This window comes from Pogona vitticeps, chromosome 3 (assembly GCF_051106095.1).
Source record: "Pogona vitticeps strain Pit_001003342236 chromosome 3, PviZW2.1, whole genome shotgun sequence".
Classification (NCBI taxonomy): Eukaryota; Metazoa; Chordata; class Lepidosauria; order Squamata; family Agamidae; genus Pogona; species Pogona vitticeps.
Window position 1 is genome coordinate 220,968,363 of NC_135785.1, and position 27,573 is coordinate 220,995,935.

The following is a 27,573-nucleotide window of genomic DNA, read 5'->3' on the forward strand; positions in this document are numbered from 1 at the left end:
CCCCTATTCCCCGACCACTGGTCTAGAGAACATGGTAGCTGCTTTGCCAATGCGTTTATCCGCTTCAATATCTAGGGAGAGAGTGTCAGATCACTGAGCCAAGGTACACACATTCATGAACAACCTCAAATTCTTGTGTGGAGATGGTAATAGAGGGAGGTGAGTCCACACCCTGGCCCATGACTTGTGTTTTCTTCAGGCTGATTGTTAGTCCAAAGTCTTGGCAGGGCTTGCTAAAATGAGTTGTTGGAGGTCTTCAGCATAGTGGGCAACAATGGCTGTATCATCAATGAAGAGGAAGCCCCACATACATTTCAGTTGGACTTTGGTCTTTGCTCTCAATCTAGAGAGATTAAAGAGCTTTCCATCTGATCTAGTCTGGAAATAGACACCTTCTGTTGCAGTTCCAAAGGTGTGCTTCAGCATGACACCAAAAAAGATCCCAAACAGGGTTGGCGCGAGGACACAGCCCTGTTTCACTCCGCTTTGGATGTCAAAGGGATCTGATGTTGAGCCATCAAAAAGTTCAGTGGTCTTCATTCCCTCATGAAAGGACCTGATGATGTTAAGGAGTCAAGGTGGACATCCAATCTTGGGAAGGATTTTAAAAAGGCCATCCCTGCTAACCAAATCAAAGGCCTTTGTGAGATCTATGAAGGCCACAAAGAGTGGCTGTTGTTGTTCTCTACATTTTTCCTGCAACTGTCTGAGGGAGAATACCATGTCAGTGGTGGATCTATTAGCTCGAAATCCACACTGTGATTCTGGATAGACTCTGTCTGCAAGCACCTGGAGTCTCTTCAGTGCAACACGGGCAAGCCGCTTCCCCACAATGCTGAGAAGAGAGATGTCACGGTAATTATTGCAGTCACCCCTGTTTCCTTTGTTCTTATGCAATGTGGCGATGTTTGCATCCTTTATGTCCTGTGGTAATCCCCCTTCCCTCCAGCAAATATGAAACACTTCATACAGTTAGGTGGTAATGATCTCTTTACAGCACTTCAGCACTTCAACAGGGATGTTATCCATTCCAGGCGTCTTGCCGGAGAAGAGGGATTCCAAGGCTGCTTTTATTTCTATTAAAGATGGTTCGCTGTCCAACTCTTCCAAGACAGGCGGGCACTCAATGTTATTTAATGCTTCAGTGCAAATAGTACAGATTCAAACCTAATTAGCATTGGTTATGATACAAAACTGGGATGTCTGTGATCTCTCCTTTTATTGTCTTTTTCAATGAATTACTGGTGTAAGGCTTTGTGGTGTTTGCCCTTGTGGCCCCTGCTTGTCTTTACCTCTACCTATTTTCCTAACCAGCTCTATCTCTCTCAGTATCTGTTCCCTCTCTCTCTCTGACTAACCAGCCCTATCTGACTCCTCCTTCTCCCGCCAAGCCTCATGTAGCTGCTGACTCCACCTCTCCAGTCCTCTCATAGGTTCATTCAAATCAATTCATGAATATGAATGGTATGAGTGATGTGGGTGATCGTCACAGGCTTCTGGAAGAATATAGATACTAAAATTAATAGCAGATAACACAAAATTAGTTTGTTTGCAGATGTTTTAGCAGCTGTTTATAAATACTGTAGAATGTAAAGAATCATTACATGTAGCATGAAATGAGGTTGAAGAGTATGAATGTCGTTACAGTGGACCCTTGACTTACAGATGGCTTGACTTACAGACTTTTTGAGTTACAGACTTCTCTGGCCGCAAAATTTAGATTTGACTTGCAGACTGAGATTTGACTTACAGACCAGAAAAAAACCAAAATGGAACAAAAACGGCCTGTTACGGGATTAATTGGTTTTCAATGCACTGTAGGTCAATGGAGACTTGACTTACAGACTTTTTGACTTGAGAACCGCCTTCCAATACAGATTAAGTTCTCAAGTCAAGACCCCACTGTATATCACTGGTTGTCAAATTTTTTAACATCTTGCACCTCCCTTTGACTTCTGAGAAACCTCCACTTCCCTACTTATTCTTTACTATTAGTTTTATCGCCGTGGGTTTTAAATCCATAATTTAATATTACAAATAAGGAGTATAGCAGAAAATTATTTTAAATTAAGAGTAAGTACAAATAGTTCTTGTCACAAAAATAATGAACATATATACCCATTATATTTGTTGCTATGCAAATAAAATCAATGTACTCAACTAGCAATTTATCACAAATCTTTATTTACTCTTTCTAGCCTATAGATAAGTGTTCTGTTCCATATTCCTCACTAGCCTGTACACAAAAACTACTAAAAGCAACAATAATCCCACCATATTGCGAAACTTTTTCAGTTCTTCAGAAGTATTTTTCAGGTTTGGGTGACAAAATAAAACAAAGGGGCTGAAATCCTGTTGAGTAGCTATGAGGGCAGAACTCAACATTAAGGCTGCAGTAGCTACAATAGCACCATGGCAGAAAGTGCTATCCAGAAGCACTTTTGCCAGCACGTTGCACTGTTAGTTGCAGTGGGAAGCATTTAACCAATTGTGCAATTGAATTGCAAAATCTCTGTTGCCTGGGTGTAGTGCCAAGTAAAGTTATGCCTGTGTAACTTTACATTGGGTAGTAATGATCTGGATTCTGACCTGTATTATGGAAGTGTAGTTTGTCCTGAAAGTCTTGCCACTCTGAGGGATTTGCACTTTGTTTAATTCTAGTTACTTCATATTTTTGTTGTTAGGACTAAGATGGCTCAAAAGAGGAAACAAACTTCCAAATTCTTTAGAATACTTTGTAATAGAAGAGACGGGAGATCTTTAGGTGTTCCCCAAAGGGGAAATAAATGCAACTAAGAAACAATAAATGTTGGCATTTAAAGATTAAATGGGCAAACTTTAATTGTCCTTGCTGAGAGAAGTAGTTGCCATAAAAACAAACATTTTTGCCAAAGTTGTTATATTTCTTCTATGATCTGCTTATTTATATCCCAGACAAGACCTTAAGAAACTAGCAACAGATCATAATTTTTTTTATTCATGACAGTAAATGACAAGATTAAACAAAAAATGTGTACCCCAGTTGGTGGAGATGTAAAAATCTAGAATGTTGCTCTACATTATGAACCATTCCTACAAATAATCATCGTTATACACAACACCTGGGAAAAAGTTAACAAACCATGGAACAGGATGCTAAAATATACATTCAGTGTTTTGTAATTTGTAAACCAGATATTTTAAAAAAGATGGAAACCCCATTATTATGTCTCACCATAAAAATTTATGAAAAATTGTATATTGACTTGTTCTTCTTGTACTTCCAATTCATCTTTTGTAATATGTGTTATTCTACTGCCCTGGAAAAATAATAAGTATAAAAACTGAAACTATTTAGGGGTCTGCCACAAAACAGGTGCTCAGATTAAAATCCATCTACAAAAACTCAGTATTGTCCACCAGATTCTTCGTTCTAGCAGAAATCAGGAAGTAATGCAGTTTGAAGAGATATTTAAGCCAATTACAGCCAATATAAAAATTTGTAGTCACTTTAATATAGAAGCTTTTAATATCAGAATTTATAGGCACAACAAAGTTAAAAGGGATAGGAAAAATACCTAAATGAAACCAGAAGTAAAAAACCTGGCACTTTTTAGGGACTTAAAAATAATTTCAATTCTTTTCAGACAGAATGAAAAAGAATGCCATAAATAAGTTAACTATTGGTATTTTTATAAGCAACAGTAAGCCATATGTATGGCACAACCTTACCAAAATATTAGAGGGGAGTTAATAACACACACATACTCTGTTGAAACTGTAGTGTTGTCAACACACTGTGAAACTAAATTATTTCAGGAATGTACTAATCATAAATCAACATGTTTGTACAATAATTGTACAATAGCACTGCTGTTTGTATTTGATTAAAATGCAAGCTTGCCTTGTGAAGAAATATTGACATTTGTGATGGTAGCAGCCAGCCGAGTCATAACAAAAATATTCAAAGAAAAATATAACTGTTTCATTGAGTCTTTGGTATTATTATCTGTGGACAACAGAACTAATTGAAAAATTTATTAAAATTCAAAGTTTTGTGGTTGCACAATAAATGTGTAGATTACTTCATTAAACAATACAGTAGTACAGTACACCTTCATCACCTGCAATAAGGAATAATAGTCACCACTACCCTGTTTTCCCGAAAATAGACAGGGTCTTATATTCATTTTTGCTCCAAAAACGCATTAAGGCTTTTTTTCAGGGAATGTTTTGTTTTTGTCATGTACAACCATCTACGGTTACTCAAATGCAGTCATGTCATCTTCTGGTTGCTGCACAATGGTGGAGGGTGGGATTTCACTTAACTAGGGCTTATTTTTGGAGTAGGACTTAATAGGTATTATTTCTCTCTGTCTCTCTCTCTCTCCCCCGTGTGTGTGTGTGTGTGTGTGTGTGTGTGTGTGTGTGTGTGTGTGTGTGTGTGTGTGTGTGTGTGTGTGTGTGTGTACACACACGTACACATGCTCATATGCTGCCCCAGGCATTAGTCTGTCCTGTTTTTATCAGTCTCTTGTTTTGTGAGCTTACCTACCACATGCTTATATATGTGCATATATTTATATATTTTTGATAGAGACGCCCATAATTTAATGTAATCTCTATTCCCTATGTAACATCCTGCTATCTGATAAATTGTTTCTCTGATGTTGAGCCAGCTGTCAAATAGTATAACTGTGCATGCAAAACATGGCATGTGCTTCACAAAAATACTGAACATGGGCTCAGTTGTTTCATAATTAATGTTCTGAATATTTTGAAGGGCATGCCTTGTGTTGTGTGTGTTCGTGTCCTTCATGCTTTACAAGAGGCTTTTGTATTTTATACTGTAATGTAAATACAGAGAACAGAATGTTTACGCAAGAAGTGGTATCCAGTGGGTAGCTGTAGGCACGTCCATCTACTTTTCATAATTTTCTCATGGGTTGCTAACAGGTTAATTCTACTTTTGTATGTTGAAAAATGGCACTGAAACTTAATAATAAAAGAGGAATATATATCTGCAGAACAGGCTAATTGGTGTTACTTTGGTTTTGATATGTAAAGACTGCAATGAACATACAGTTAATGCTGGTGTATCCTTAATTTATGCATTTAAAGTTGAAGAAAAATGTTCTGATCATTTGAAAAAAATGAACTAAATGATACAAAAATGTGTGTTTTTTATCTCTCTCTACAGGTAACTTGCGTGTATTTCCCACTGCCCTTGTGGCAGGAAGCATTGGTGGAGTTTTGGGTTTCATTTTGCTCATTGCTCTTACTGTGTGTGCTGTGTATAGAAAGAAGAATTCTAAAAAGCATTACTCTGGGTAAGATTCCCCCTAATTTATTGTTTAGATTTTTTAAAAGGCCAGAATAAATGAACCTGGAAGAGGAATTGTTAATTTTTTATTTCCTTATACTACTAAATTGACTGAAACTGCTGAGAAGTTAACTTCTCTAGACCAAAAAATGATAATTTCTTTGTGCACATACTTTTCCCATTTGTAAAGGTTCTAATAGATCTTTGTACATATTGGGTGGGAAGAGTATAACACAAAGCTGTCTAGAAAGGCAGTCTTTCTCTTTCACTCTTTTCTAAAAGTAAGGAGAAGAAAGACCGGGCACATTTGATATCTGGTGTTACTTTCTTTTTGAGTTTGGGGAATGGCTGCCAACTTCTTTACAACAGTCTGCTTGCCAGAGGTTTCCAACTACAGCTTTGGGAAGACGGGTCCTCTGCTATCTTCACTGGCTTCACCATTTGCATGAATTCCCTTTTTGTTCTTGCACTCAGGCTAACTTAATTTTGCTTTGTTTTGAAGAGCTCTTATTGGAAATTGTTATCTAGTTAGCACATATAGTTTTTGATCCAGGGCTTTTTGAATGTCATGAAAAATGTTGGGTGTGTATGTGTCCTTTTGTGAAGTGATGGTGGATCTTTTAAGTCCACTTGATGGCACATTATTATTATCACTTAGCTCTAACAGAAATACAGCTGTGTGCTCACATCCATACAGTATATACAAGCCTGAATGGCCAGTGCACACATACACAAAATGTCCCTTCTTTGAGGGTTAGCTATTTCACAGCCCAACTCTTTCCTGCTACATTTAGATCCAATAAATTATATCAGTAAAGTCTTTAACTTGTCAAATTATTGATGGGTGTTTTAATTGGCAACTTCTTGTATTTTACCTTTATTTCAGCTGGTGATCTTAGTAGTTGCAATAGAGATCAGTGGTAAGACTGAATGTGTGCAGTGAAGTTGTGTAAGCTTGGACTGTAGTGTGGAAAGCTTATTTCCTTTATGCACGTGTCCTTTGTGTTAACAGCTAAATGACAGCTTACACTGATCTGCACCCAAATATCCCAAATCCTAATACTAGTAAATAATTTCTGTCCACTGAAACTGTTCAAGGATACTTTGAGAGTTTGATACAATATTACTTTTCACCTAATTTTTCTATTGCTATAATAGTCTTTCAGCAATATAAAAATTGATCATGACTCTATTAGTCATTCTCAGTTCACACCAGTTCCATGTTTCTGCTGGTTACTAAATGACAATGGGGAGGGTGTACGTGAGTGTGTGTTCTCCTTAATTACTGAGAGCAGCCAAAACAATGTTTGATCTGCTTCCTAAATGAAACTAACACTATTAGTATAATGGATTGATTTGGGGTGGGTGGGTGGGAATCCTTGCATGGCTGTATACAATTTCTGTTCTTACTCTGATGTTTTGGTTTTTTCCTTTCTGCTTTGGTGTACTGCGATCGGATCCTGCTCTTATCTTCCTCTACTTACAGAGATCCTGATATAGACGCAAGATTGGGAATGTAACAGGGCTGGGTCTCCTCTTCCAGTCCCACTATATATCATGGTAACTAATCACCTTGGTGATTGCTCTTTGGTACTTTGTTTATGTGAGTGTTCACATTTCTGCTTCCTTTGCTGATTACCCGCCTAACATGACTCCATCACTTGTGCTGGAATTCTGTTTTGTAGACTGTTGGTGAAGGGGCAGCACATCTCACATACTGCTTGAGTTTTGTTGTATCATTTCTCTGTTCATATCAACAATGCTTCTTATCCTCAGAATCACTGACCCATTTTGGCAACAGATTCATACTTGTAAATGAATGTGGAAATTCAGAATCTTTCCACTGTGAAGGGAGAAAACAAAGTAGTTTTCAGTATTTCAAAATTCTCTGTGCACAGATAGTTCAGTGTTACCTTTCTATTTAGTACAAAGCTGGAAAGAACTCCAGACTTTTTTCCTGGCCTCTTGGTGTGCGATCTTTTAGTCCCAGTAATAATAGAAGCCCACATATTGGTGCTTTCTCAGTGCTTTATTTCCTTGTGTACTGCTGCATATATCATTTGTCTACTTATTTTCAATGTTTAAATATTCTTGTTGGATAAGAGAAAATAATGGCTTGCAGGAAACTGCTTTTTGCTTCAAGTCTTCGTCACATTGTCATGATCCATGTGTGCTTGTCCATGCTATGTATGTGTTGTGTTGAGAGGAAAAGAATGTGTTGGGGCAGCCTTCCTCAACAAAATATCCAGAAGCTGTTTAGATCACAGCTCCGGTCATTACAGACCATTGACAGTATTGGTTGGTATTGACATGGGTTGTAATTCAAAACATTTTATGGGCATTATGTTGAGGATGGTAGATTTATGGAAAGGGGGTTAATTGAGTGAGGTTATTTTTTTATCATTGGATCAACTAAATGTTTAGTGGCTTGTTCAACAGGAAAAGCCACTCCCAAAGGGACTGTTAGGGTGGGTGAACTTGGAAAGGGAATTTAGCTTTCCCCTTCCACTGTTTCCCCCCTCGTCAATCCATCCCATGTATTTTGGCACCTTCCTTGTTAGGGAAGAAACTTCTTTAGAAAAGAAATTATCAATCATGCAGTTGAAATTCAGCAGGAGAAGGAACTAGAAGGCATATTCGGCTGCCATGTGTCTGATACCAGCCATCCCTCCAGATGTAGACTTTTTACTCTTAAGTCTACATGTGCACATCGCCCTGACTACCCTTTTTGTAGTTGGCTTTCAAGTGTGTGTGCATGTACATTTTAGGAATTATGTAGGGAGTCAGTGTACTATTTAATTTAGATATCTGGTTCTTACTTTTTAAAAACCAGCAGACAGCTATTTCTGAGATGATTCCTGCTGTTTAAAGTAACAGTGAGAGAGTGCCTGTTCAAAGACATTGCTCAAGCCCTTTCCAATTGACTGGTCTCTTGAGTTTCTACAGAAACTTAGCTTTTACAATCAGCAGTTCAACTGATTGAAGTTGTTAATATTTTAAATATAAACCTTCCCAAGTCAAGACCTGTTTTTTGACTTTGGCTACCATGAAAACACAATACGTGTGTTCTTATTTCATTTAGCCAATGGTTTTATTTAGCCAATTCCGTGGGACAGTCCTTCATAATAGCTGTCCCACGGAATGTTTGTTGTAGGTTTTTCAGGCCTTCAGGAATACATTATCCCAAGGAAGTTTCCAATGCAAATTAAAATTAAATCAGTTTAAAATATAAAATACTTGAAATAGGAGTAAAAATTTCATTTGTGTGCTTAAAATGCAATATCCTTCCAATAATAGACACAAACATAAAAAATGTCCAAGAGAATAAGTGGATGTCTGGCAAACCGTTTTTAGGAAGGGAATTTGGTAGTGGTTGAAGTTGTGTTGTTGAGGGTCTGTTCTGGCTGGTGCAAAAAAAAAATATAGCCAGTAGACATTAATTTTCTGCCTAGGAAAGAAAGGAAGTAATCTTCAAGTATGTACAATGGTGCCCCGCATAGCGACTAATCGTCGCTATCCGGAAACATCGCTATACGGATGGAAAAACCCCATAGGAACGCATTAAACTTCGTTTAATGCATTCCTATGGGGCCCAAACTCACCGTTCAGCGAAGATCCTCCATAGCGCCGCCATTTTCACTGCCTCGGTAAGCGAGGGCAGTGCGAAAATGGTTGCGGCAGCCATTTTGGAACCGCCGATCAGCTGTGTGAAAATGGGGCCTTTGGGAGGACCAAAGCCCCCATTTTCACACAGCCGAAGCGCCCGCGGCGAAAATGCCGTGAAAAACACACGCACACACCACAAACATACCCCCCCCAGTCCAAACCCACCCTCCAAAACCCACACAGAATTTTTTTTTAAAAAAGGACTTAACAGTCCGAAGCCTCCCGGCGCTCTGCTGGCTCCGCGCGGCTGGGGACGAGCAGCCAGGGGCCTGGCCTGCTCTAGCCTCCTGGCCCTGCGCTGGTTCCGCGCGGCTGGGGGCGAGCGGCCAGGGCCCTGGCCTGCTCTAGCCGCCCAGCCCTCCGCTGGTTCTGCGCGGCTGGGGGCAAGCTATACGGATGGAAAAACCCCATAGGAACGCATTAAACTTCGTTTAATGCATTCCTATGGGGCCCAAACTCACCGTTCAGCGAAGATCCTCCATAGCGCCGCCATTTTCACTGCCTCGGTAAGCGAGGGCAGTGCGAAAATGGTTGCGGCAGCCATTTTGGAACCGCCGATCAGCTGTGTGAAAATGGGGCCTTTGGGAGGACCAAAGCCCCCATTTTCACACAGCCGAAGCGCCCGCGGCGAAAATGCCGTGAAAAACACACGCACACACCACAAACATACCCCCCCCCAGTCCAAACCCACCCTCCAAAACCCACACAGAATTTTTTTTTAAAAAAGGACTTAACAGTCCGAAGCCTCCCGGCGCTCTGCTGGCTCCGCGCGGCTGGGGACGAGCAGCCAGGGGCCTGGCCTGCTCTAGCCTCCTGGCCCTGCGCTGGTTCCGCGCGGCTGGGGGCGAGCGGCCAGGGCCCCAGCCTGCTCTAGCCGCCCGGCGCTCTGCTGCCTTTAGAGCTTTCAAAGGGGTTCCTCCAATGTCGGGGAAAGCCCTTTGAAACCTCTGAAGGCACTGATCGCGGCAGCGAGGACCCCCAGGGAGGTCTCCCATGGTGGCCCTGGGAGACCTCCCTGGGGGTCCCCACCGCCGTGATGGGCTGCTTTGGAGCTCTCTGAAGCCAAAAAGGCAGTGAGAAAACGCGGGAAATTCAAACTTCCCGCACTTTCTCCCTTCCTTTTTGGCTTCGTAAGCAAGCCGGCAGCCAGGGAGGAATCGTCTCCCTCCTTGCAAGCAACGCTTGGTACTCCTTGTGCCGGCTGACCTCAGCCCAGCGTGAGGAGGACCCAGCGTTGCTTGCAAGGAGGGAGACGATTCCTCCCTGCCTGGCTGGCTTGCTTTTCCAAAGGAGAAGCAAGCCGGCGGCCAGGGAAGAATCGTCTCCCTCCTTGCAAGCAACACTGGGTCCTCCTCGCACCAGCTGACCTCAGCCCAGCACGAGGAGGACCCAGCGTTGCTTGCAAAGAGGGAGCCGATTCCTTCCTGGCCGGCCCTCCCCCCGGCCGGCATTTTCAGGGTGAGCGCATCGGAGTGGCCGCGGGAGAGCCCTCTCCTGCAGCTGCTCTGACGCGCCCGCCGGAAAATGCCGGCCGGCCGGCGCTTCAGAGCAGCCGCGGGAGAGACCTCGCCTGTGGCCGCTCCGACGTGCCTGCCCCGAAAATGCTGGCCGGCCGCCGCTTCAGAGCAGCCGCGGGAGAGACCTCGCCCGCGGCCGCTCCGACGCGCCCGCCCCGAAAATGCCACCCGGCTGGCTCTTCAGAGCAGCCGCGGGAGAGACCTCGCCTGTGGCCGCTCCAACACACCCGCCAGGGGCCTATGGGGAAACATCGCAATGCGATCGCTTTTGCGATTGCAAAAAATGAATCGCTATGCGGATTCGTTGTTAAACGGGGCGCTCGTTATGCGAGGCACCACTGTATTTACTTGGAAGCAAATCCTGATGTCTCAGGCAGATATGGAAGGAACTGTGCCCCTAGATTGTGTCAGGGTTAGTCAGGTGGTTGAGAACAGCTGTTAGAAATCTTGTAAAAGCTTGTGAAATCTGCTGTTCTCTAGTAGAGTTTTCTTCTAAGGCCATATTAGATGCATGTGAGAAGGAAGAGAAATAGGAGTGACTGTGTTGAGCAGAAATAGGAAGGTGATGTATGAGCTGTCTGTCCCTCACTGAAATCACCCTTTACTTTGGCATAATTTGCCATGTCATCCTGCCATCACTTGCCTTTGTTTTTGTTTTGTTTTTTGTTTTTTGTTTGCCTCTTGAACATTGTCCTGCAAACTCTGCTCTGCCACCTCGTCAGCTGCAGTACCTCTGAGAGCTTGGTGTCTCCAGTTAAGCAGGCTCCACGGAAGTCCCCCTCCGACACAGAGGGTCTGGTAAACAGCGTGCCCATCCGATCACACCAGGTAAATGGCATCATGCTGCTTTGAGAACTCTTAACATGGAGACCACCTAGGTGACAGGCAGTACCTTTTTTGAGGGGACATAGATGTCATTGTTGAAAGGATTATGGACACAGATATGTATGTGTACCAAAAAGCTGTGCTGTAATGAAAATGAACAGAAAGCTCTTGTTATTTTTGAAACTTTTGTCCTGGCTTCAGTATTTTCAGGATCTTGAAAAGATTTGAACGTGGCCAGTAGATAGCCTTGTTGAATGAAGAGCAGCTGCAGTGAAAGCAATTAGATAAGCCTACTTTTATGTCAGTTTGGGGCTCCAGAGAGTCAACTGATTTTTCTGGATTGCTGTGCATAGGGTTGAGAGGTTGAATGATTGTTCTGTCATATGGCACAGGTTTGCTAATTCATAGCCTTGTAGCTCCTTTCAGTTGTACTCCTTCATTCTCAGCAATGCTGAGTATTTAAGTCTCTTGGATTCTTACAATGATCTTTATTAGAGCTAAGAATATTCTAGTCTTCTGTGCTTCATTGTTTTTTTCCTACCAACAGTGTTGAGTGGACATATTTGAAAGCCCATGAGGTACTAATCTACTCCAGAAATTCTAATTCTAGAGTATGGTCTGACAGAAAATGGATATTAGCAGATTGCACAAAAATGAATGAAGGCTTTTGGCAAACAAGGATATGTTGATTAGCAATGGGATTTTTGTTGGACTACAAATCCTGTAATTCTTCATTCTGGTTCTGCCTGACAGACATTTTGCAGACACCAAAGTGTGGCTTATCTGGGAGAAAGGCCTAAATTGGAAGGCTTTAAGGCCTACCTCCACCCAAGCTTTCTGTTCCTGCTGTGGTGCTAGTTGGGAGCTTTCTTTCTGAACACCAAGCTAGGCTGAACTTGAACTAGGCCTCAGAGCATTCCAGTTTAGGTTTTTCTTCCAGGTGAACCACACTTTGGCGTCTGTAAGATATCTTGTCTGGTAGAACTCCCAGCATGAAGAATTAGAGGGTTTGTGGTCCAAAAAAATCTAGCTTTGTGTTATTTTTAAACTATTATGAAAATTGGCCTGTAAACATAAAGGGATGTTCTTCAGAACTGCCTCTCAGTTTTAAGACAGTTTGTTCTTAAAGCTCTTCTTCACATGTTTGAAGCTGATTATTACAGACTCGTATACAGACCCACAAATTAAATAGTCTGCATTGTTCTTTTTTAACTAGTCAGTTGGAGGTTGGCCAAGGAACCCCTTCAGGCAGGCTGCTGCATTTCAATGCTGGGCATAAAAAGAAGGGATGAAAAGAATACAGTGGTGCCCCACTAGACGCTTACCCCGCATGACGTCGAAATTGCTTAACAATGACTTTTTTGTGATCGCTATTGCGATTGCAAACCGATGATCAAATGGGTTTTTTTTTTTGCTTGACGACAGTCGGTTCCCTGCTTTGGGAACCGATTCTTCGCATTACGATGATTTTAAAACAGCTGATTGGCGGCTCTCAAAATGGCTCCCTGCTGTTTTGCTGACCTCATTTCACAAGATAGGGAGCGGAAAATGGCCACCTTATGGAGGATCTTTGCTGCATGATCAGGTATATCCCCCATTGGAACACATTGACTGGTTTTCAGTGCATTTCAATGGATTTTTTTCTGCTTGATGATGATTTTGCTTAACAGTGATTTTGTTGGAATGCATTATCATCGTCAAGCGGGGCACCACTGTAGTCATTATCTTCTGTCATTCCATTCATCTGAATTCAGTTCCCTGTTGTCTGGGGCTACCTTGTAGATACTTAAATGTGGCAGCATGGGTGACAAAAGAAAACCCTGAGGGATGCCACAGGCGAATAGCCAAGGTCCCCTCCACCATCTTCTGAGTTTACCCCACCTGGAAGAACCAGACCCACAGTGCCTCCATTCTAGACAGTTGACCTGGAAGTATACCATGGTTGATGGTATCTGAAGCTACAGAGTGGTCAAGCAGAATCTTTAGGGAGACATTCCCTCAGTTTGTTCCCAATGTAGACTGTTCACCAAGGCAACCAAAACAGTTCCTGTTCCATAAACAAACCTGAAGCCTGATGCAAATAGATTTAGATAATTTGTTTCATCCAGGAATCCTTAGCTGAGAAACCTTTACATGTTCCAAAACCCTACACAGAAATAGGATATTTTGAGATAAGCCAGTAGTGTGGTGTCCAGGGGAGGGATTTTTTAAGTGAAGATCTTACAACTACTTCCTGGAGATATGGTGGAATTCCACTCGCTCCAAAGAGTTGTTCAGCACTCTTCTTACCCATTCTGCTGCATGCTTTCTAGCTGCTTTTATAATACGTGAAGGCAAGGATCCAGAATACACATGATAGCTCTTACCTCTCTCTTAACTATCAAGGATCCTGACCATATCCTTGTGGTCCACGAGTTAAAAAGCATTAGTGCTAGAGCCAAAGTTACATCTGCAGGATCTGCATTAACTCCGTCATGCAAGTCAGAGCAGAATAGAGCAAATTTATTTGCAATGTGTTTGCAAGTTGCAAATGGGCTATAGAGTGGTTAACATTCTTCATTTGCAGGCGGTATCACAGTAGGCCCTTGACCACTCAAAACAGTTCTACTGGACTACACTGCAGATGCAGTGATGATGAAGGAAGACTTAACTCACTGCTATGTGACCAATGTGGTATCCTCAGCCAGTGTAACTGCCTCTCATTGGAGAATCATTTTGTCACTTTGCTATGGAACAGATCTTCCAGTGGTCTTTAACTAATGTTCGGTTAGACTTGCCACGAGTTTTCTACCATTATCACTCTAGATGCTGTTTGAAAGGAACAATCAGATTAATGGGAGCAACTGACGTTCCTTGTTCTTGCTTGGACAAGCAAATATCTGCTGTCAAAGATAGTTCAAGTCTGGACATTCATTTTTTTCTGCCGTGAACTTCTTAGGACTGCTTTTATCACTTTGGATAGGGGGTGCAAGTGTGTAGGCTTTCACACAAGTCAATTGTCCTGTGCCAATTTCCTAGTAAAGACAGTTTCCCTTTTCTCTGCAGAACCTAGGTGCACATGTACCACAATACAACTGTGCATCTTATAAGGTATTTCTGTTACTTAACAAGAATATGAAAGGAGCCACAACAAGTATCTGGGCAAGGAGAATTAATTATTTGCTTCTAGTCTGCACAGGAATGAACAGATTTGCATGCCTAATGTATTAAAGTAAGAGTTGATCTACCTGGGAATTGCAAATATTTTTTTTGTTGTGGTTCTGTTTTTAATTATTACAGAAGAAGTTTGACTTCCATATTCAAGTTTTTGGTTTTCTTCCTACCGATAATGGTGTTGTGATATAAAAATATGTCACAATATCACTCTCAGTAGGAAGAAGAGTTTGGGCATTATCATTATAGCAGTCTTCAGCCCATTTACCAGGATTTGGGTGTAATATCTTAGTTTTCCACAGTAGAACAGGATGCTGATATTGTTAAAATAATGATAGCGATTTTAAAACCTAACAAATGATTGAAGACAGGAATCTGGAGAACTTAAATACTTAAACACTATACTTAAACATCCCGAGGAGGAGCTTGCACATTACTTGTTTACATATTTGCATCCTGATATTAGTTAATGTTGCCTGTTATGAAACAGGAACTTTGCTAACTGAAGTTATGTTTCTAACAGAATGCATGGAGCCTCTGTCTCGTTTGATTCATTACACCTTCAGGATGTCTGAATTCATCAGATTTGTTTTCAGTATTGTTCTGATTAGTAAATTCGTTTGAGGCATCATCTCCTCATAATGGTTCATGTCTGTCTTGTACCAAATATCCTGGTGATTCTCATCCTTTTTTATGCATCTGGCCATAGAGCATTTGTTTGTTTTGAATGCAGTAATTGTTATTGTACTCTGATTTCTAGGTTTAATGCTAATATATCTCATTTTCTGGTTTCTGTATGTCTAAAAGACAAAGCCGAAGACATTATCCCAATTATATTTTGTTCTAGAGAGCATTTCTGAATTCTATATGAATATGAATATCCCCCCACAGGTGCAGACACTACCAGGACCTTCAGACTAACTAACAGGCTTTTTGTATGCTTTCATGGTCCTCATAACAAAGGTCCAGCTTTATTCTAATCCATCTCTAGATGGATAGTCCAGACTATCTATGGCTTATCAGCAGTCAGGCGAGTCACCGTCTAATAATCTTAAAATTTTTTCCACCAGAATGCTGTCCACCTTGGCTGCATTCCAGCGTAGAACCGAAATTCTCAACATCTACCATGCAGCAGCATGATTCATGCTATCCACCTTTGCAAAGCACTACCAGCTAGATGTAAGGGTACACAATGATGCTGGATTTGGCAGAACTGTGTTGGCATCCTTCCTACCATGACATCACACCGGCCGATAAGTGAAGCTTGCTAGTCACCCATTTGTGTGCATTCACAGAGGCCATGAAGAAGAAAGAAAGGTTACTTACCTGTAACCATGATTCTGCGAGTGGTCCTCTGTGAATTCACACTACCCACCTGTCCTCCCCTCTGTCCGTCATGGGTATCTTATTTATTATATAACTCTCATGCCCGGCGGACAAATTTTAGGAACTGAGAGGAATCTTGGTTGGGGGGAGCATGCGCCTCATTGGGGATCAGCCCATAAAATTGTTACTTTTAGCTCTAGAATATTCCGAGAATGTCAGTGCAGGTGCAGACAAGACCCATTTGTGTGAATTCACAGAGGACCACTAGAAGAACCATGGTTACAGGTAAGTGACCTTTCTTTTCGCCGCCGCTGCAAGCTCCATGGAGCCTTCCTATCTCTCCATTGCTCACAGTGGATTAGCCATTCTGCGACCTGGCAGAAAGGCTCATCATCCCGCCTTCTGCCAGGACTGGCTAATCTGTCACAAGCAACGGAGCGATAGGAAGACACCATGGAGCTTGCAGCAGCAGCAGAATCATGAGCGGCCAGTATAGCCCCAAGGGGCCGGACCCTCGTTTATTTTGTGTGTGTGTGTGTGTGTGTGTGTGTGTGTGTGTGTGTGTGTGTGTGTGTGTGTGTATTTATTTATTTATTTATTTATTTATTTATTTATTTATTAGATTTCTGTCCCGCCCACCTAGACCAAAGGTCTACTCTGGGTCATTATCTGCACCTGTGGGGAATATTTGTATATGAATACCCCCATCTCTGTTCTAAAGTCATTTACCCAGGCTTCTCCTCTGATAAGCAGATGCAATGTCAAGAGTAAAATGTTTCTAATTTTTGAGCCAAACATACTTGCTTTCTTTTTTTTCTGAGATGCAGATACTTCTGCAAAACACTCCATACTTATTTTATTGTGTGGAACATATATACATCCTTCAAATTCTGCAGTAATTGTCTTTCTGCTGAGATTTGGGGGAAATAGATAATGGAATGCTAACAAGGAAAGCATTTAGAAAATGGAAGGCAAGGTATCTTCAGTGAAGAACCTTTGGATGGGTATGAGTGATTTACAGTGTGTTAAACCAAATACTGTCTGTACTAATTAAAATTATTGTAGTGCTAGAGCAATTATAATTATTGTAGTTAGAGTCACTTATACTCTGGATCAAATAATCTTTCAATCCAGACAAATAAATTTTGCCTCCATTTATAATTTGATAGACGTTGGTGAATAGAAATAGGATATTCATATTCATAGAAAAATACAACTATCTTGGGCCCAGGTGGCCAGGATCCCCAGACCTACCTACCTGAACCAACCTGTCTACTTACGGGTGGCCATGCAGCATGCGTGGCCGGTGTCCTTCTTGTTGTGCCAGTGCCAGATGAAGCCAGGCTGGTGTGCTCTGCCTTCTTGCTCTTCTGTCCACACAGCAATTCAGTGGGGAGACTCATCATCCCGCCCCTGGCTGGAGTGGCCAGAAGAGCAGGAAGGCAGAGCAGTACCAGCCAGGCTTTGTCCAGCATTGGTGCAACAAGAAGGATGCCAGCCATACATGCTGTGCAGTGATCCATAAGTGGACTGGTCAGTTTGGCGAGGCACGATATTTGTATTCGTCTATGAATATGAATATTCCATCTCTACTAGTGAATCATCATTGGGCAAGAAGTCTACTATAACTATGGGGAAACATTTTTTTGTAGGACTAGTAATTTGGTATTGAAGAAGATACCAACCACTGTTCTTCATCTTGATGACATTTCAGGAGCCAGTTATACAAACTATAGGGAGGTATTCTCTTGTTTAAAGAGATTTGAAGTTTTGCATAAAAAAGAAACATGTTACAGTGGTGCCTCGACTTACGACCGTAATTCGTTCTAGAAGATGGACGTAACTCGAAATGGTCATAAGTCGAAGCACCATTTCTCATTGAAATGCATTGGAACACGATTAATTCGTTCCGGCAACCCCCCTCCCCCCCCCCAAATAAAATAAAGCACACAGCAAGCTTGCTCACTGGAGCTTTAAAACACACACCAAAAAAAAAAAAATAAAAAAAATAAAGCACACAGCAAGCTCCGTCGCTAGGGCTTTAAAAAAGCAACCAAAAATAAAGCACAAGCAAGCTCCGTCGCTGGGGCTTAAAAGAAACTCCCCACCAAAAATAAACAACACAGCAAGCCCCATTGGAAGGCCCTGGGGCTGAAAAAATAAACACACAAAAACACACACAAAAAAACCACAGCACAGAAACATAACCCCCCAAGCCTAAACCCACCCTGTGAAACCCTGTAAATGTACTTACTCAGAAGTAGAAAGCAGCTCCAGGCAGTCCCAAGCCTCCTCCAATGCACACACTAACCGTTGGGGTGAAAGAGCTATAAAGAAGCTCTTTGCCGACCAACAGTTAGCCCTCTAATTTGAATTCCCCGCCTTTTTTCCATGCCCCTCTTGATCGCAACTCGAAGCTCCAGATGCAAGTCAAAGCAAAATTTTGCAGCTGGAGCAGGTCACAACTCATAATGGTCATATGTCGGGACGGTTGTAAGTTGAGGCACTACTGTAGTTTGTAAATCTAATAGGAAGGTATAGGTGCAGAATATGACCCATTCTTATGACTTCTGCATGAAACTTTCTTAGTTTCATCACCAAGTAAACTTCAGTGTTTTCTGTAAAGAGACAAAATTATAGGGCACATCTCATACCTATCTAGTAGTTCCTATATGGAGTGCTAAGACGAATACTTAATAATTGCATATTTTTCTTCATGGTCTCTGATGACTCACACATGTCAGTCCTTTTCAGTTGGTGCTGCAGGTATGGAGTTCTAGGCCAACTAAAAATCGAAGAATGTTATTCTAAGTTGACAGAACTACCCTCTTGATTTCTTGAGGGCAACATATCTTACTAAAAAAAAAATGCATATGGATTATTGTCAATTTTTTGCCACTTTCTTTGTTCCAGTGCTCTGTAAATCTTGCCATCTACAGAAATGTAACTGCCCCCATCCCAACCCCACCCTGCAAAATCCTGTACTTACTCCAAACATGCATTTTAAAAAGCAGAAAGCAGCACCAGGCAGTCTATAGCCTTCTCCGATGCACTCTCTCTAACTGTTGGGGCAAAAGAGCTACAAAGAAGCATCCTCTTCACCAACCAACCATTAGTAATTTAAATTCCCTGCCTTTTCCCCCACCTTTTTTCTGATCGTAACTGAAAGCTCCGGTCGCAAGTTGAAGCAAAATTTTGCGGCCAGAGCTGATCGTAACTCAAATTGGTTGTAAGTCAGAGACGTTTGTAAGTCACCACTGTAGAACAGTTGCTAAGAAGGCATTTGTAGTCAAGGACTTCATATTGCATTGTCTTTATCAACATTGCAGGCAGATAGAGAGATAAACTATATTCCTATAACCCCATAATTTTCAGGAAATGGATGTAATTGGCTTGGACTGCAACTTAAGGAGCCACATATCGATGCATTTTGGATGACATTATCATAGCTTATGTGAAGGAACTGTAGAGGAAAAGGAGAAAAAAGAGTGAGCCGTCCCCTCAACTAGTGACGCCCGAGCAGAAGAGAACTATGGGGAAAAGGGGGTAATAGAGGATGAAGAACTGAATGTAGAGAAAGAGAAGGGAATGGAACCAAAGGAGAAAGGGGGACAGATTGAGATATGTCTGGTAGAAGAGGGAGAGAGAAAAGGAGAGGAGGAGCTAATTTTGCCAGTGTGGGAAGAAGACATCGGGCAGTGATGGCACACAGAGCCCTTTCTGCTGGCACACAAGCTGTAAGTCGCCAGATCGCTACTTCCCTCCCTGCGCAGCTAAACCTCAGGAGGCAGCTGCAGCCAGTGCTGGGGCTTCGGTAGACGGATCCGGAGCAACTGGTGCTGGCAGCAGAAGGGCCTTGAGGCACCTCCATGCCGGAATTCCCCCTTCCACTGCCAATTCCTTCCGTGTCCCCTGGGTAACGGAAGGAAGTGGCCCACTGGTTTTTGTGGGTTTTTTTTTCCCATTTGGACATACAAGCCCAAAAAGGTTCACCACCACTGATATAGGGGAACCAAGTGGGAGGAGACAGTTCAGTGTACCGATGACCAGGGAAAGGGAGAAGAAGGAGAGAGAGAGAAGGAATAATTGGAATATGATAGAATGAAGGGGTTGTTGGAAGATTTCCCTAATCTAAAGGTGGGAAGATTGTTACCTGATTCGGATGTGTTTACGGGGAAAGGGACATTGACGGATACTTTAAAATGGACAGTTGCGGTTTATCCGTGGGGACAAGGTCACTCGAAGGTGATCCGGCCAGACTCTTCCGTCAACCATCCACTACCAGAGGGAGATTGGGCCAGACACCCTTGCTGTGGCACAATTTGCGCGGTTCGGAGTACGCTGATGAGGAAACTCACAGATCGAGAGCGTTTTGGGCCAACCCCTCAATGAATCCTGTCAGTTTTGGGACAGAGTTGTTGTCCTCACAATATGGACAGTTATCTGACATTGGTTGTTTTGAACCTGTAGAAGCTGTTATATATTCACCTAATACTAAATTGAACAAATCTGTTGACATTCGAAAAGAGACTCAGTTTGCATTTCCTGCCAAAAAGGAGGAACTGCTTCAGATCTTTAACGAAACTAATCACAGCTTGGCAATGGATATCTTTAATTTAATTAAAAACTTCCTACCTGTTTCCCTGAAAAGAAGACCTAACCTGAAAATAAACCCTAGTATGATTTTTCAGGATGCTCGTAATATAAGCCCTACCCCCCAAAATAAGGCCTAGTTAAGTGAAAACCTTCTCTCCACCATTGTGCAGCAACCCAAAGATGACATGACTGTATTTGAAAAAACTTAGAAGGGGAAGATATGGAGGCAGTGACAGATTTTACTTTCTTGGGCTCCGTGATCACTGCAGATGGAGACAGCAGCCACGAAATTAAAAGACGCCTGCTTCTTGGGAGGAAAGCGATGACAAACCTTGACAGCATCTTAAAAAGCAGAGACATCACCTTGCCAACAAAAGTCCGAATAGTCAAAGCTATGGTTTTTCCTGTAGTGATGTATGGAAGTGAGAGCTGGACCATAAAGAAAGCTGACCACCGAAGAATTGATGCCTTTGAATTGTGGTGCTGGAGGAGGCTCTTTAGAGTCCCCTGGACTGCAAGGAGAACAAACCTATCAATTCTAAAGGAAATCAACCCTGAGTGCTCACTGGAAGGACAGATCCTGAAGCTGAGGCTCCAGTACTTTGGCCATCTCATGAGAAGAGAAGACTCCTTGGAAAAGACCTTTATGTTGGGAAAGTGTGAAGGCAAGAGGAGAAGGGGACGACAGGATGAGATGGCTGGACAGTGTCATCGAAGCGACCAACATGAATTTGACACAACTTCGGGAGGCAGTGGAAGACAGGAGGGCCTGGCGTGCTCTGGTCCATGGGGTCACGAAGAGTCGGACATGACTAAACGACGATGAGATTGTTTTACATGAAAAAAAAATCCCCTGAAAATAAGCCCTTATGCATTTATTGGAGCAAAAATTAATATAGGACCCTGTCTTATTTTCGGGGAAACACAGTATTTCCCCCCACCACCAACCTCAGGTTTCAAGGTTCCCCAGATATCTCTTTTACCTCTGAGAAGCCTTTGGAGCCTTGGGACTCAGTGGAGGGAGCCTTTAATGTTGGAAAATTGCCTCCAGTGGATTGGGAACTCTGGCAGCTATTTGGTGGGGATTTTCTAATATCAGAGGCTTCCCAAGGGCAAAAGGGATTTCTAGGGAGCCTTGGAACCTGAAGAAGAGCGATAGGATTTATAACACTTAATTTAATTAAAGATATAGGTCATTGAATGGTTACATTATATGGTTTGTGTGGTGTAAATGTATGCCAACAGGACTTGACCTTTGTTTAGTAATGAAAAGCAGGTTCCAAGAGTAATATGATTAGAAGCAGAATGCCCTTTATGGTATCTATTCCATGGCTGTGGGACAAATGGAACCCACAGAATGAATGGAGTTTAGGACTATGACTGCTTCATGTGCTTATCTCTTCAAATAGGAATATGTTATATATTTTTGTTGTTGAGTGCACTGTGCTCTAGACAGTCATTTACCTGAAGAGTGAGGTGTCATACGTACGTGAGGGAACATAAATTTTACAGTCACTTTACTAAGTCAGACTTCAGGAAAATTCCACTTCATTTGTTTTCTAAGCAACCCCCTTTTGAACAGAGATGTGTGAAAAACCTTTTCCATACATGTAATAGAGATTTGTCTACCTGTGATGTGTTCTCAAGTGAGCTTCTATTTAGCTATCCAAACTGTAGATAATTTTGGTGCTTTGTAAATTTTGCATCTCAGCAGGGTGCTGAAAAAAAAGCTCTTTTTCAGTTTCCTTACTCTGTGTTCCTTATTTTTCCCTCTCTGTTTTTAGGGACCAGTAATTTATGCACAGTTAGATCACTCCGGAGGGCATTACAGTGACAAGATCATCAAGTCAGAGTCTGTGGTCTATGCTGACATTCGGAAGAACTGAGGAGATCTCAACCCTACCCAAAGCTAAACAAAAATTCAAACTGGAATCGCTTGAAGAAAATTGACCCAGAGAACTCACATGTGGCCTTTGATGCCTAGGCTAGGACCAATGCATGTGCAAACAAAGAGAAAGAGATTATATATTGTGTGTAAATAGTCTTATTTAATCGTACAGAAATGAGAACAATGTTGCATGTTGAACTATGATAAGAATTCTGCTTATAAATTGCCCTTTTTGTATCTAGGATAAGGGGAAGACATCAAATATTCATTTGCACCCTTAATTTGTCTTGATTGTGGAAAAACTGAAAAATTCCTGCATATTCTAATTGATTTGATACCTTGGTGTTTTTTTAACAGGGTCTGTTCCTTTCGTTGAAATGGACATGAAGAACTGTTTTGGCATGAATCTTTTTCACACACGTTTTCGTATCCATATGAAAATCTTTCACTTGCCTTCAGCTCCCAGCATGTTTTTTTAAACTGAAGTTAAAGGTCTATTTTCAGGGCATTAATTAAAACATACATCTTTTGAAGGTAGTCTCCCATAAGAGTAAAGTGGTTTTTCCACCTTTATAAATTAAAATGGGGCATTTTTGATAATGCAGTATTGATAAGAGGTCCCCTTTTCTTTACTTTCCCCTTCCACATCTCTAAATGTGAATACTTCAGGTCTTATGGGGTATCAGCAATATGAGGGGGTGCTGATAAGTATTGAGCCTTTCCCAGAAAAAACTGAGCTAGGAAGCTGTAACTCCCACACTATTCCCCAGGAAGTCAATGCACCTGAGAGATCTGTGCTGCAGCTTCTCAAGTCCCACAGATAAAATTCTTCCGACTGCTGGTGTAACCCACTCGTTTGCAGCATTAGTTGCCTCCAGAACACTCCCAAATTATTGTCCCTTTAGGTGTTTTTTTAGTTTGGGGAACAGATAATAGTCAGAAGGAGCCAGGTCAGGAGAATAGGGTGGGTTGGGGCATCACTTGAAAGCCTAAGGACGTCAGTTTTGCCATTGTTTCACCTGCAGTGTGTGACGAGGCATTGTCATGCAACAGGATGACACCTTTGGAGAGCTTTCCTCGATGTTTTTCCTTGATGTTTTGACTCAACTTTGTCAATAAAGCACAGTAATATTTTGCATTGATGGTTGAACCCTGTTGGAGGTAGTCCACCAGCAAAACTCCCTTCTTGTCCCAAAAAACTGTGGCCATTTGCTTCTGCACCAACCTTTGCACTCAGGACTTCTTCGGCCTGGGGGAACCACTGTGCCGCCATTCCTTAGACTGTTCCTTTGTCTCAGGATCACAACAGTAGCACCATGTCTCATCACCAGTTACCAGTTTGCCCAGGAAATCTGACTCATTGCTTGCAAAAGGTTCCAAAACAGCCACCGATGACTCCACACGTTTCCTCTTTTGTTCAGTTGTTAAAAGTGTGGGGATCCACTTTGCTGCCAGCTTTCTCATTTCCAAGTCATTGTGGATAATGGCACCAACTCTCTCACGTGATATTCTCAGATATATAGCAATACTTTTGGCTGATATTCAGCAGTCCTCCATGATCTTGACATGGGTGGCTTTCACATTTGCAAGCACAGAGACAAACAGGCTTTCCACTGGGTTTCTCATTTTCAACACGGAAATAGCAAGTTTTAAAATTGACAACCTGACGTTTTAACTGTTGCATATGAAGGGCTACTGTCACCCATAGTTTGTGACATTTCATCATGGATCTGCTTTGCATGTTTCCCTTGGAGAAACGGGAACTTGATTATGGTCCTATGCTCTTCCACATTGAACTTTTCTGTAGTTGCCGCCATGTTCACTTTGAACCTCAACATGAAAGATAAGTTAAAATCATTAATAGTTGATTTTTGCAGCATTGAATGCAGACAAATTGGCCAATACACCCTGCAATTTATAGCTTCCTAGCTCAATTTTTTTCTGGGAAAGGCTCAATACTTATCAGCACCCCCTCGTAAATGTTAAATTCAGTTTTATCTTTGAACAGCAACAAAAAACAGCTGAGTACTAGGTGAGCATCAACTTTCTTTAATATTTTTGCATTTGTCTGGTTCTAATAAGTAGAAAAGCCTTATCAGATATAGCCTCTGGTTAGAACTCCCAGTACTCTTGTTACTTGGTGTAATACCATTAATACCACAGAAAGGGCACTTCATGGAAATATGATGGAATAATAAATTTAGAGCTTCAAGAGGATGATAACATAACTCCTGTTGTCACTAGCCATTAGACTATATATGGATTTCCCTTCAAAAAGTGTCTGGAAAAGTGAATTTTGATCCACAGAGGCTCACACTGAAATAAATCTATAAAAGTACTACAATATTTTGCCTTTTTTTCCTTTTACCACATACCTTCAAAGAATAGCTATAGGTTTCTTTGCTGTGAGATAAGCTCTGTGGACCATGTCTTTGCTCTTGTAATGTTAAAACATACCTTTGCATCCACGTCTTTCCATTTCCCACTTTCAAGCAGGTTGTCTGCTGTTGCTTTTTCCAAATGCCTTGCATGTTTCTCTGTTCATGTTTGGTGAGTGGTTGTTGTTAAACTATAACAACTTTAAAACTTAAAACTGTTATAAGACTTGGAAATGCTTTTGTGATTTAATTAACTGCTGGCTTGACAGCAGTGTGTAAATCCAGAATAGGTTTCGTTTAAGCAAGAAGAGGAGAATTTTATATATGTCCGCCCAAAATGTGGTGTGAACACTTCCCTGGTAGGCTCAGTGCTACATTTCATCCACGTTTGTGTGCACCATTAATGTTGTGGCCTGTACAAGTCTTCTAGAAGTGGAATAATTAAAAGAAAGTCTTCAGTAATGACTCTTGTGCCATGCTGTGGCCAGCTTACTTTTCTATCCTGTCATCTCAGTAAAGCTGAGCTGTAATCCTTAGCATGATTTCTTTGAAGTATGTTCCATTGGTGAGGCTTCCTTTTGAATCAACATGTACAGGGTTGTGCTATTGCTGTCAACTGACGCTTTCTTGTTTTAGCAAAAAGCTGAGTATGGGTGGATATTGTGTCCTGAAAGGAAAAATGCTATTTGTTCTGGCTCATTTAGATGTTCATTTCTGTTATGTTGCAGAAAACAGAAGTCAGTGTAGTGAAATCAGCATAATGAAAGCAGTGATGTTGGTCTTTGATTCTTTTGTTTCTGCAAGTGAGAATGGAAATTTTTAAAACTGTCCTCATCATTGGGTGAGAAGAGTTTTTATGTTTTTTTTTAACTTTTAGGAATTTTTGGTGAAAAAATAATAGAAGTGATAACCTTACATTTTGTACTAATACCATGTTCTTTTAATCCAAAACATAGACTTTATTGCTAACACAAATTTACAAGGGGGGGGGGGTTGAGAAAGGCCCTGGCTCTTTCATTCTTATACAAGGGGGGGGGGGGAATCACAGCAATTGACAGGGTTTTTGACATTGTTTGGCCTCATTTGGGGGGGGGATTTAAAAAAATACACATCGGGCCTGGCATGCTCTGGTCCATGGGGTCACGAAGAGTCGGACACGACTAAACGACTAAACAACAACAATGAGCAGATACTGTACCCAGTGTAGTGTGCTGGATAGAGTGACTGACTAGCAATTGGGAAGCTTGGGTAAGAATCCCTACTCAGCCATGGAAACTCACTGGGGGAATGGAACTGATAAAACCACTCCTTAAATACCACACTTACTTTGAAAACCCTATTAGGGCTAGTATAAGTCAATTCTGACTTGATGGCACATAGCAGCAGCAAATAAAAGCAAGACTGAACTTTGGTCCACTCCCTCTCTTTTGAGTTTTTAACTTTGCAGTTTCTTAGGCTAATGACATAAAAATATGCTGAGTGAACAAGTTTGCTTCAATTTTGGAGATGTGTAGATGGCATTTTCATCCTCCTAGTGATGACTGCACAAAAAATAGCAAAATTATTGTATCCTCTGTCACCTGTGCCTCAAGTTTAGCAATTCATTTCTCTAGTAAACTTGAGAGTTTGTGCCCTGTTAAGAGATATAATCTTTCTAACTGTCCCAGAGAGAATTCTTCTATTGTCCTTTTTCCTGACTACAGTGGTGCCCCGCTAGACACTTACCCCGGTGGATGATGAAATCGCTTCACAATGAAGTTTTTGCGATTGCTTTTGTGATCGCAAAACGACGTTTTAATGGGGGGAAATCGCTTTACGACAATCGGTTTCCTGCTTCGGGAACCGATTCTTTGCATTACGATGATCTGAAAACAGCTGATCAGCAGCTCTCAAAATGGCCGCCCGCTGTGCAAAATGGCTCCCCGCTGTTTTTAGGACAATTTTCGCTGTACAGGCACCAGAAAATGGCCACCCTATGGAGGATCTTCGCTGGATGATTAGGTATTTAGCCCATTGGAATGCATTGAGCGGTTTTCAATGCGTTTCAATGGTTTTTTTCCCCGCTTGACGATTTCGCTCTACAGCGATTTCGCTGGAACGGATTAACGTTGTCAAGCGAGGCACCACTGTATTGTCTTCACTCTTCATTATTGGAGCTTATCTCACCCTGTTTTGAAATTGTGAAATTTATGTGGTTGTACTCATTCATCATAGATGCTTTGGGCACCACTTGCCATAATTTCTTTTACCAGAAATGAAATAATCACATTATCATCAATCTTGTATTGCTCAGCATTACCCTGTTGGTTCTTACACATTGTATAACATTTTATTAAGACTCTCAGAGAGTTAGTTTCACAATTCCATTATTCTAGAAAACCCTTAAAACCTCTAGTTGCAGGACATGAGAGTGTACATCAATGAGAACTCTGTCAAGATTCATTCCATAAAATAGTGAGACAAACGTGAATGAGATTTGACACTATCTGGACTCACACTATCTGCTTATGTTCAGAACATGTTTCTATAGTGAATGGAATCTATACAAAATTTAATATTTGGTTCTTTATTCAGTGAAAGTCAATGTTCCTTAAAAGTACTAGTGTATTACACTGATCAGTCCACTGACTAGATCACTGACAAAACTAATTAGCTATCTAACAATTTGGGGAGCTACTAGGATTCTTATAAAGACTCCTGGACTAGATATATCCTGGCCTGATATGACTCTTAAGCAAGAAGATCATGTAATTAAGGTAAACCTTGCGTACTTCTATGGTATCTTGAATAAACACTCTTACTGTAAAAAGATAAAACGTCTGGATCGTAGGACTTGATAGCAAAAACAAAAAAAGTAAAAAACACAATAGATTATATCTGTTTTGCAACTACCTCTTGTGATAGATGCTTTGCTCAGTGAAG

General features: G+C 41.5%; 1 protein-coding gene across 6 annotated transcripts in view; it reads left to right on the forward strand.

Moving 5' to 3' along the window:
- LOC110088286 (myelin protein zero-like protein 1) overlaps positions 1-25,566 on the forward strand; it is a 51,617-nt gene extending 26,051 nt beyond the window's left edge. For 2 of the 6 annotated variants that reach the window (XM_020810500.3, XM_020810507.3), the window contains exons 4-6: positions 5,180-5,309; positions 11,208-11,313; positions 22,170-25,566. In XM_020810500.3, the coding sequence (XP_020666159.3) occupies positions 5,180-5,309; positions 11,208-11,313; positions 22,170-22,271 (338 nt within the window). In that variant the 3' untranslated portion in view covers positions 22,272-25,566. Of the gene's footprint in view, positions 1-5,179; positions 5,310-6,788; positions 6,863-6,987; positions 7,843-11,207; positions 11,314-22,169 lie in introns of those variants that run through there. The other 4 variants (XR_013543288.1, XM_072993980.2, XM_020810509.3 and 1 more) reach the window with 4 other exon arrangements.
- The last annotated feature ends 2,007 nt before the right edge of the window (positions 25,567-27,573 follow it).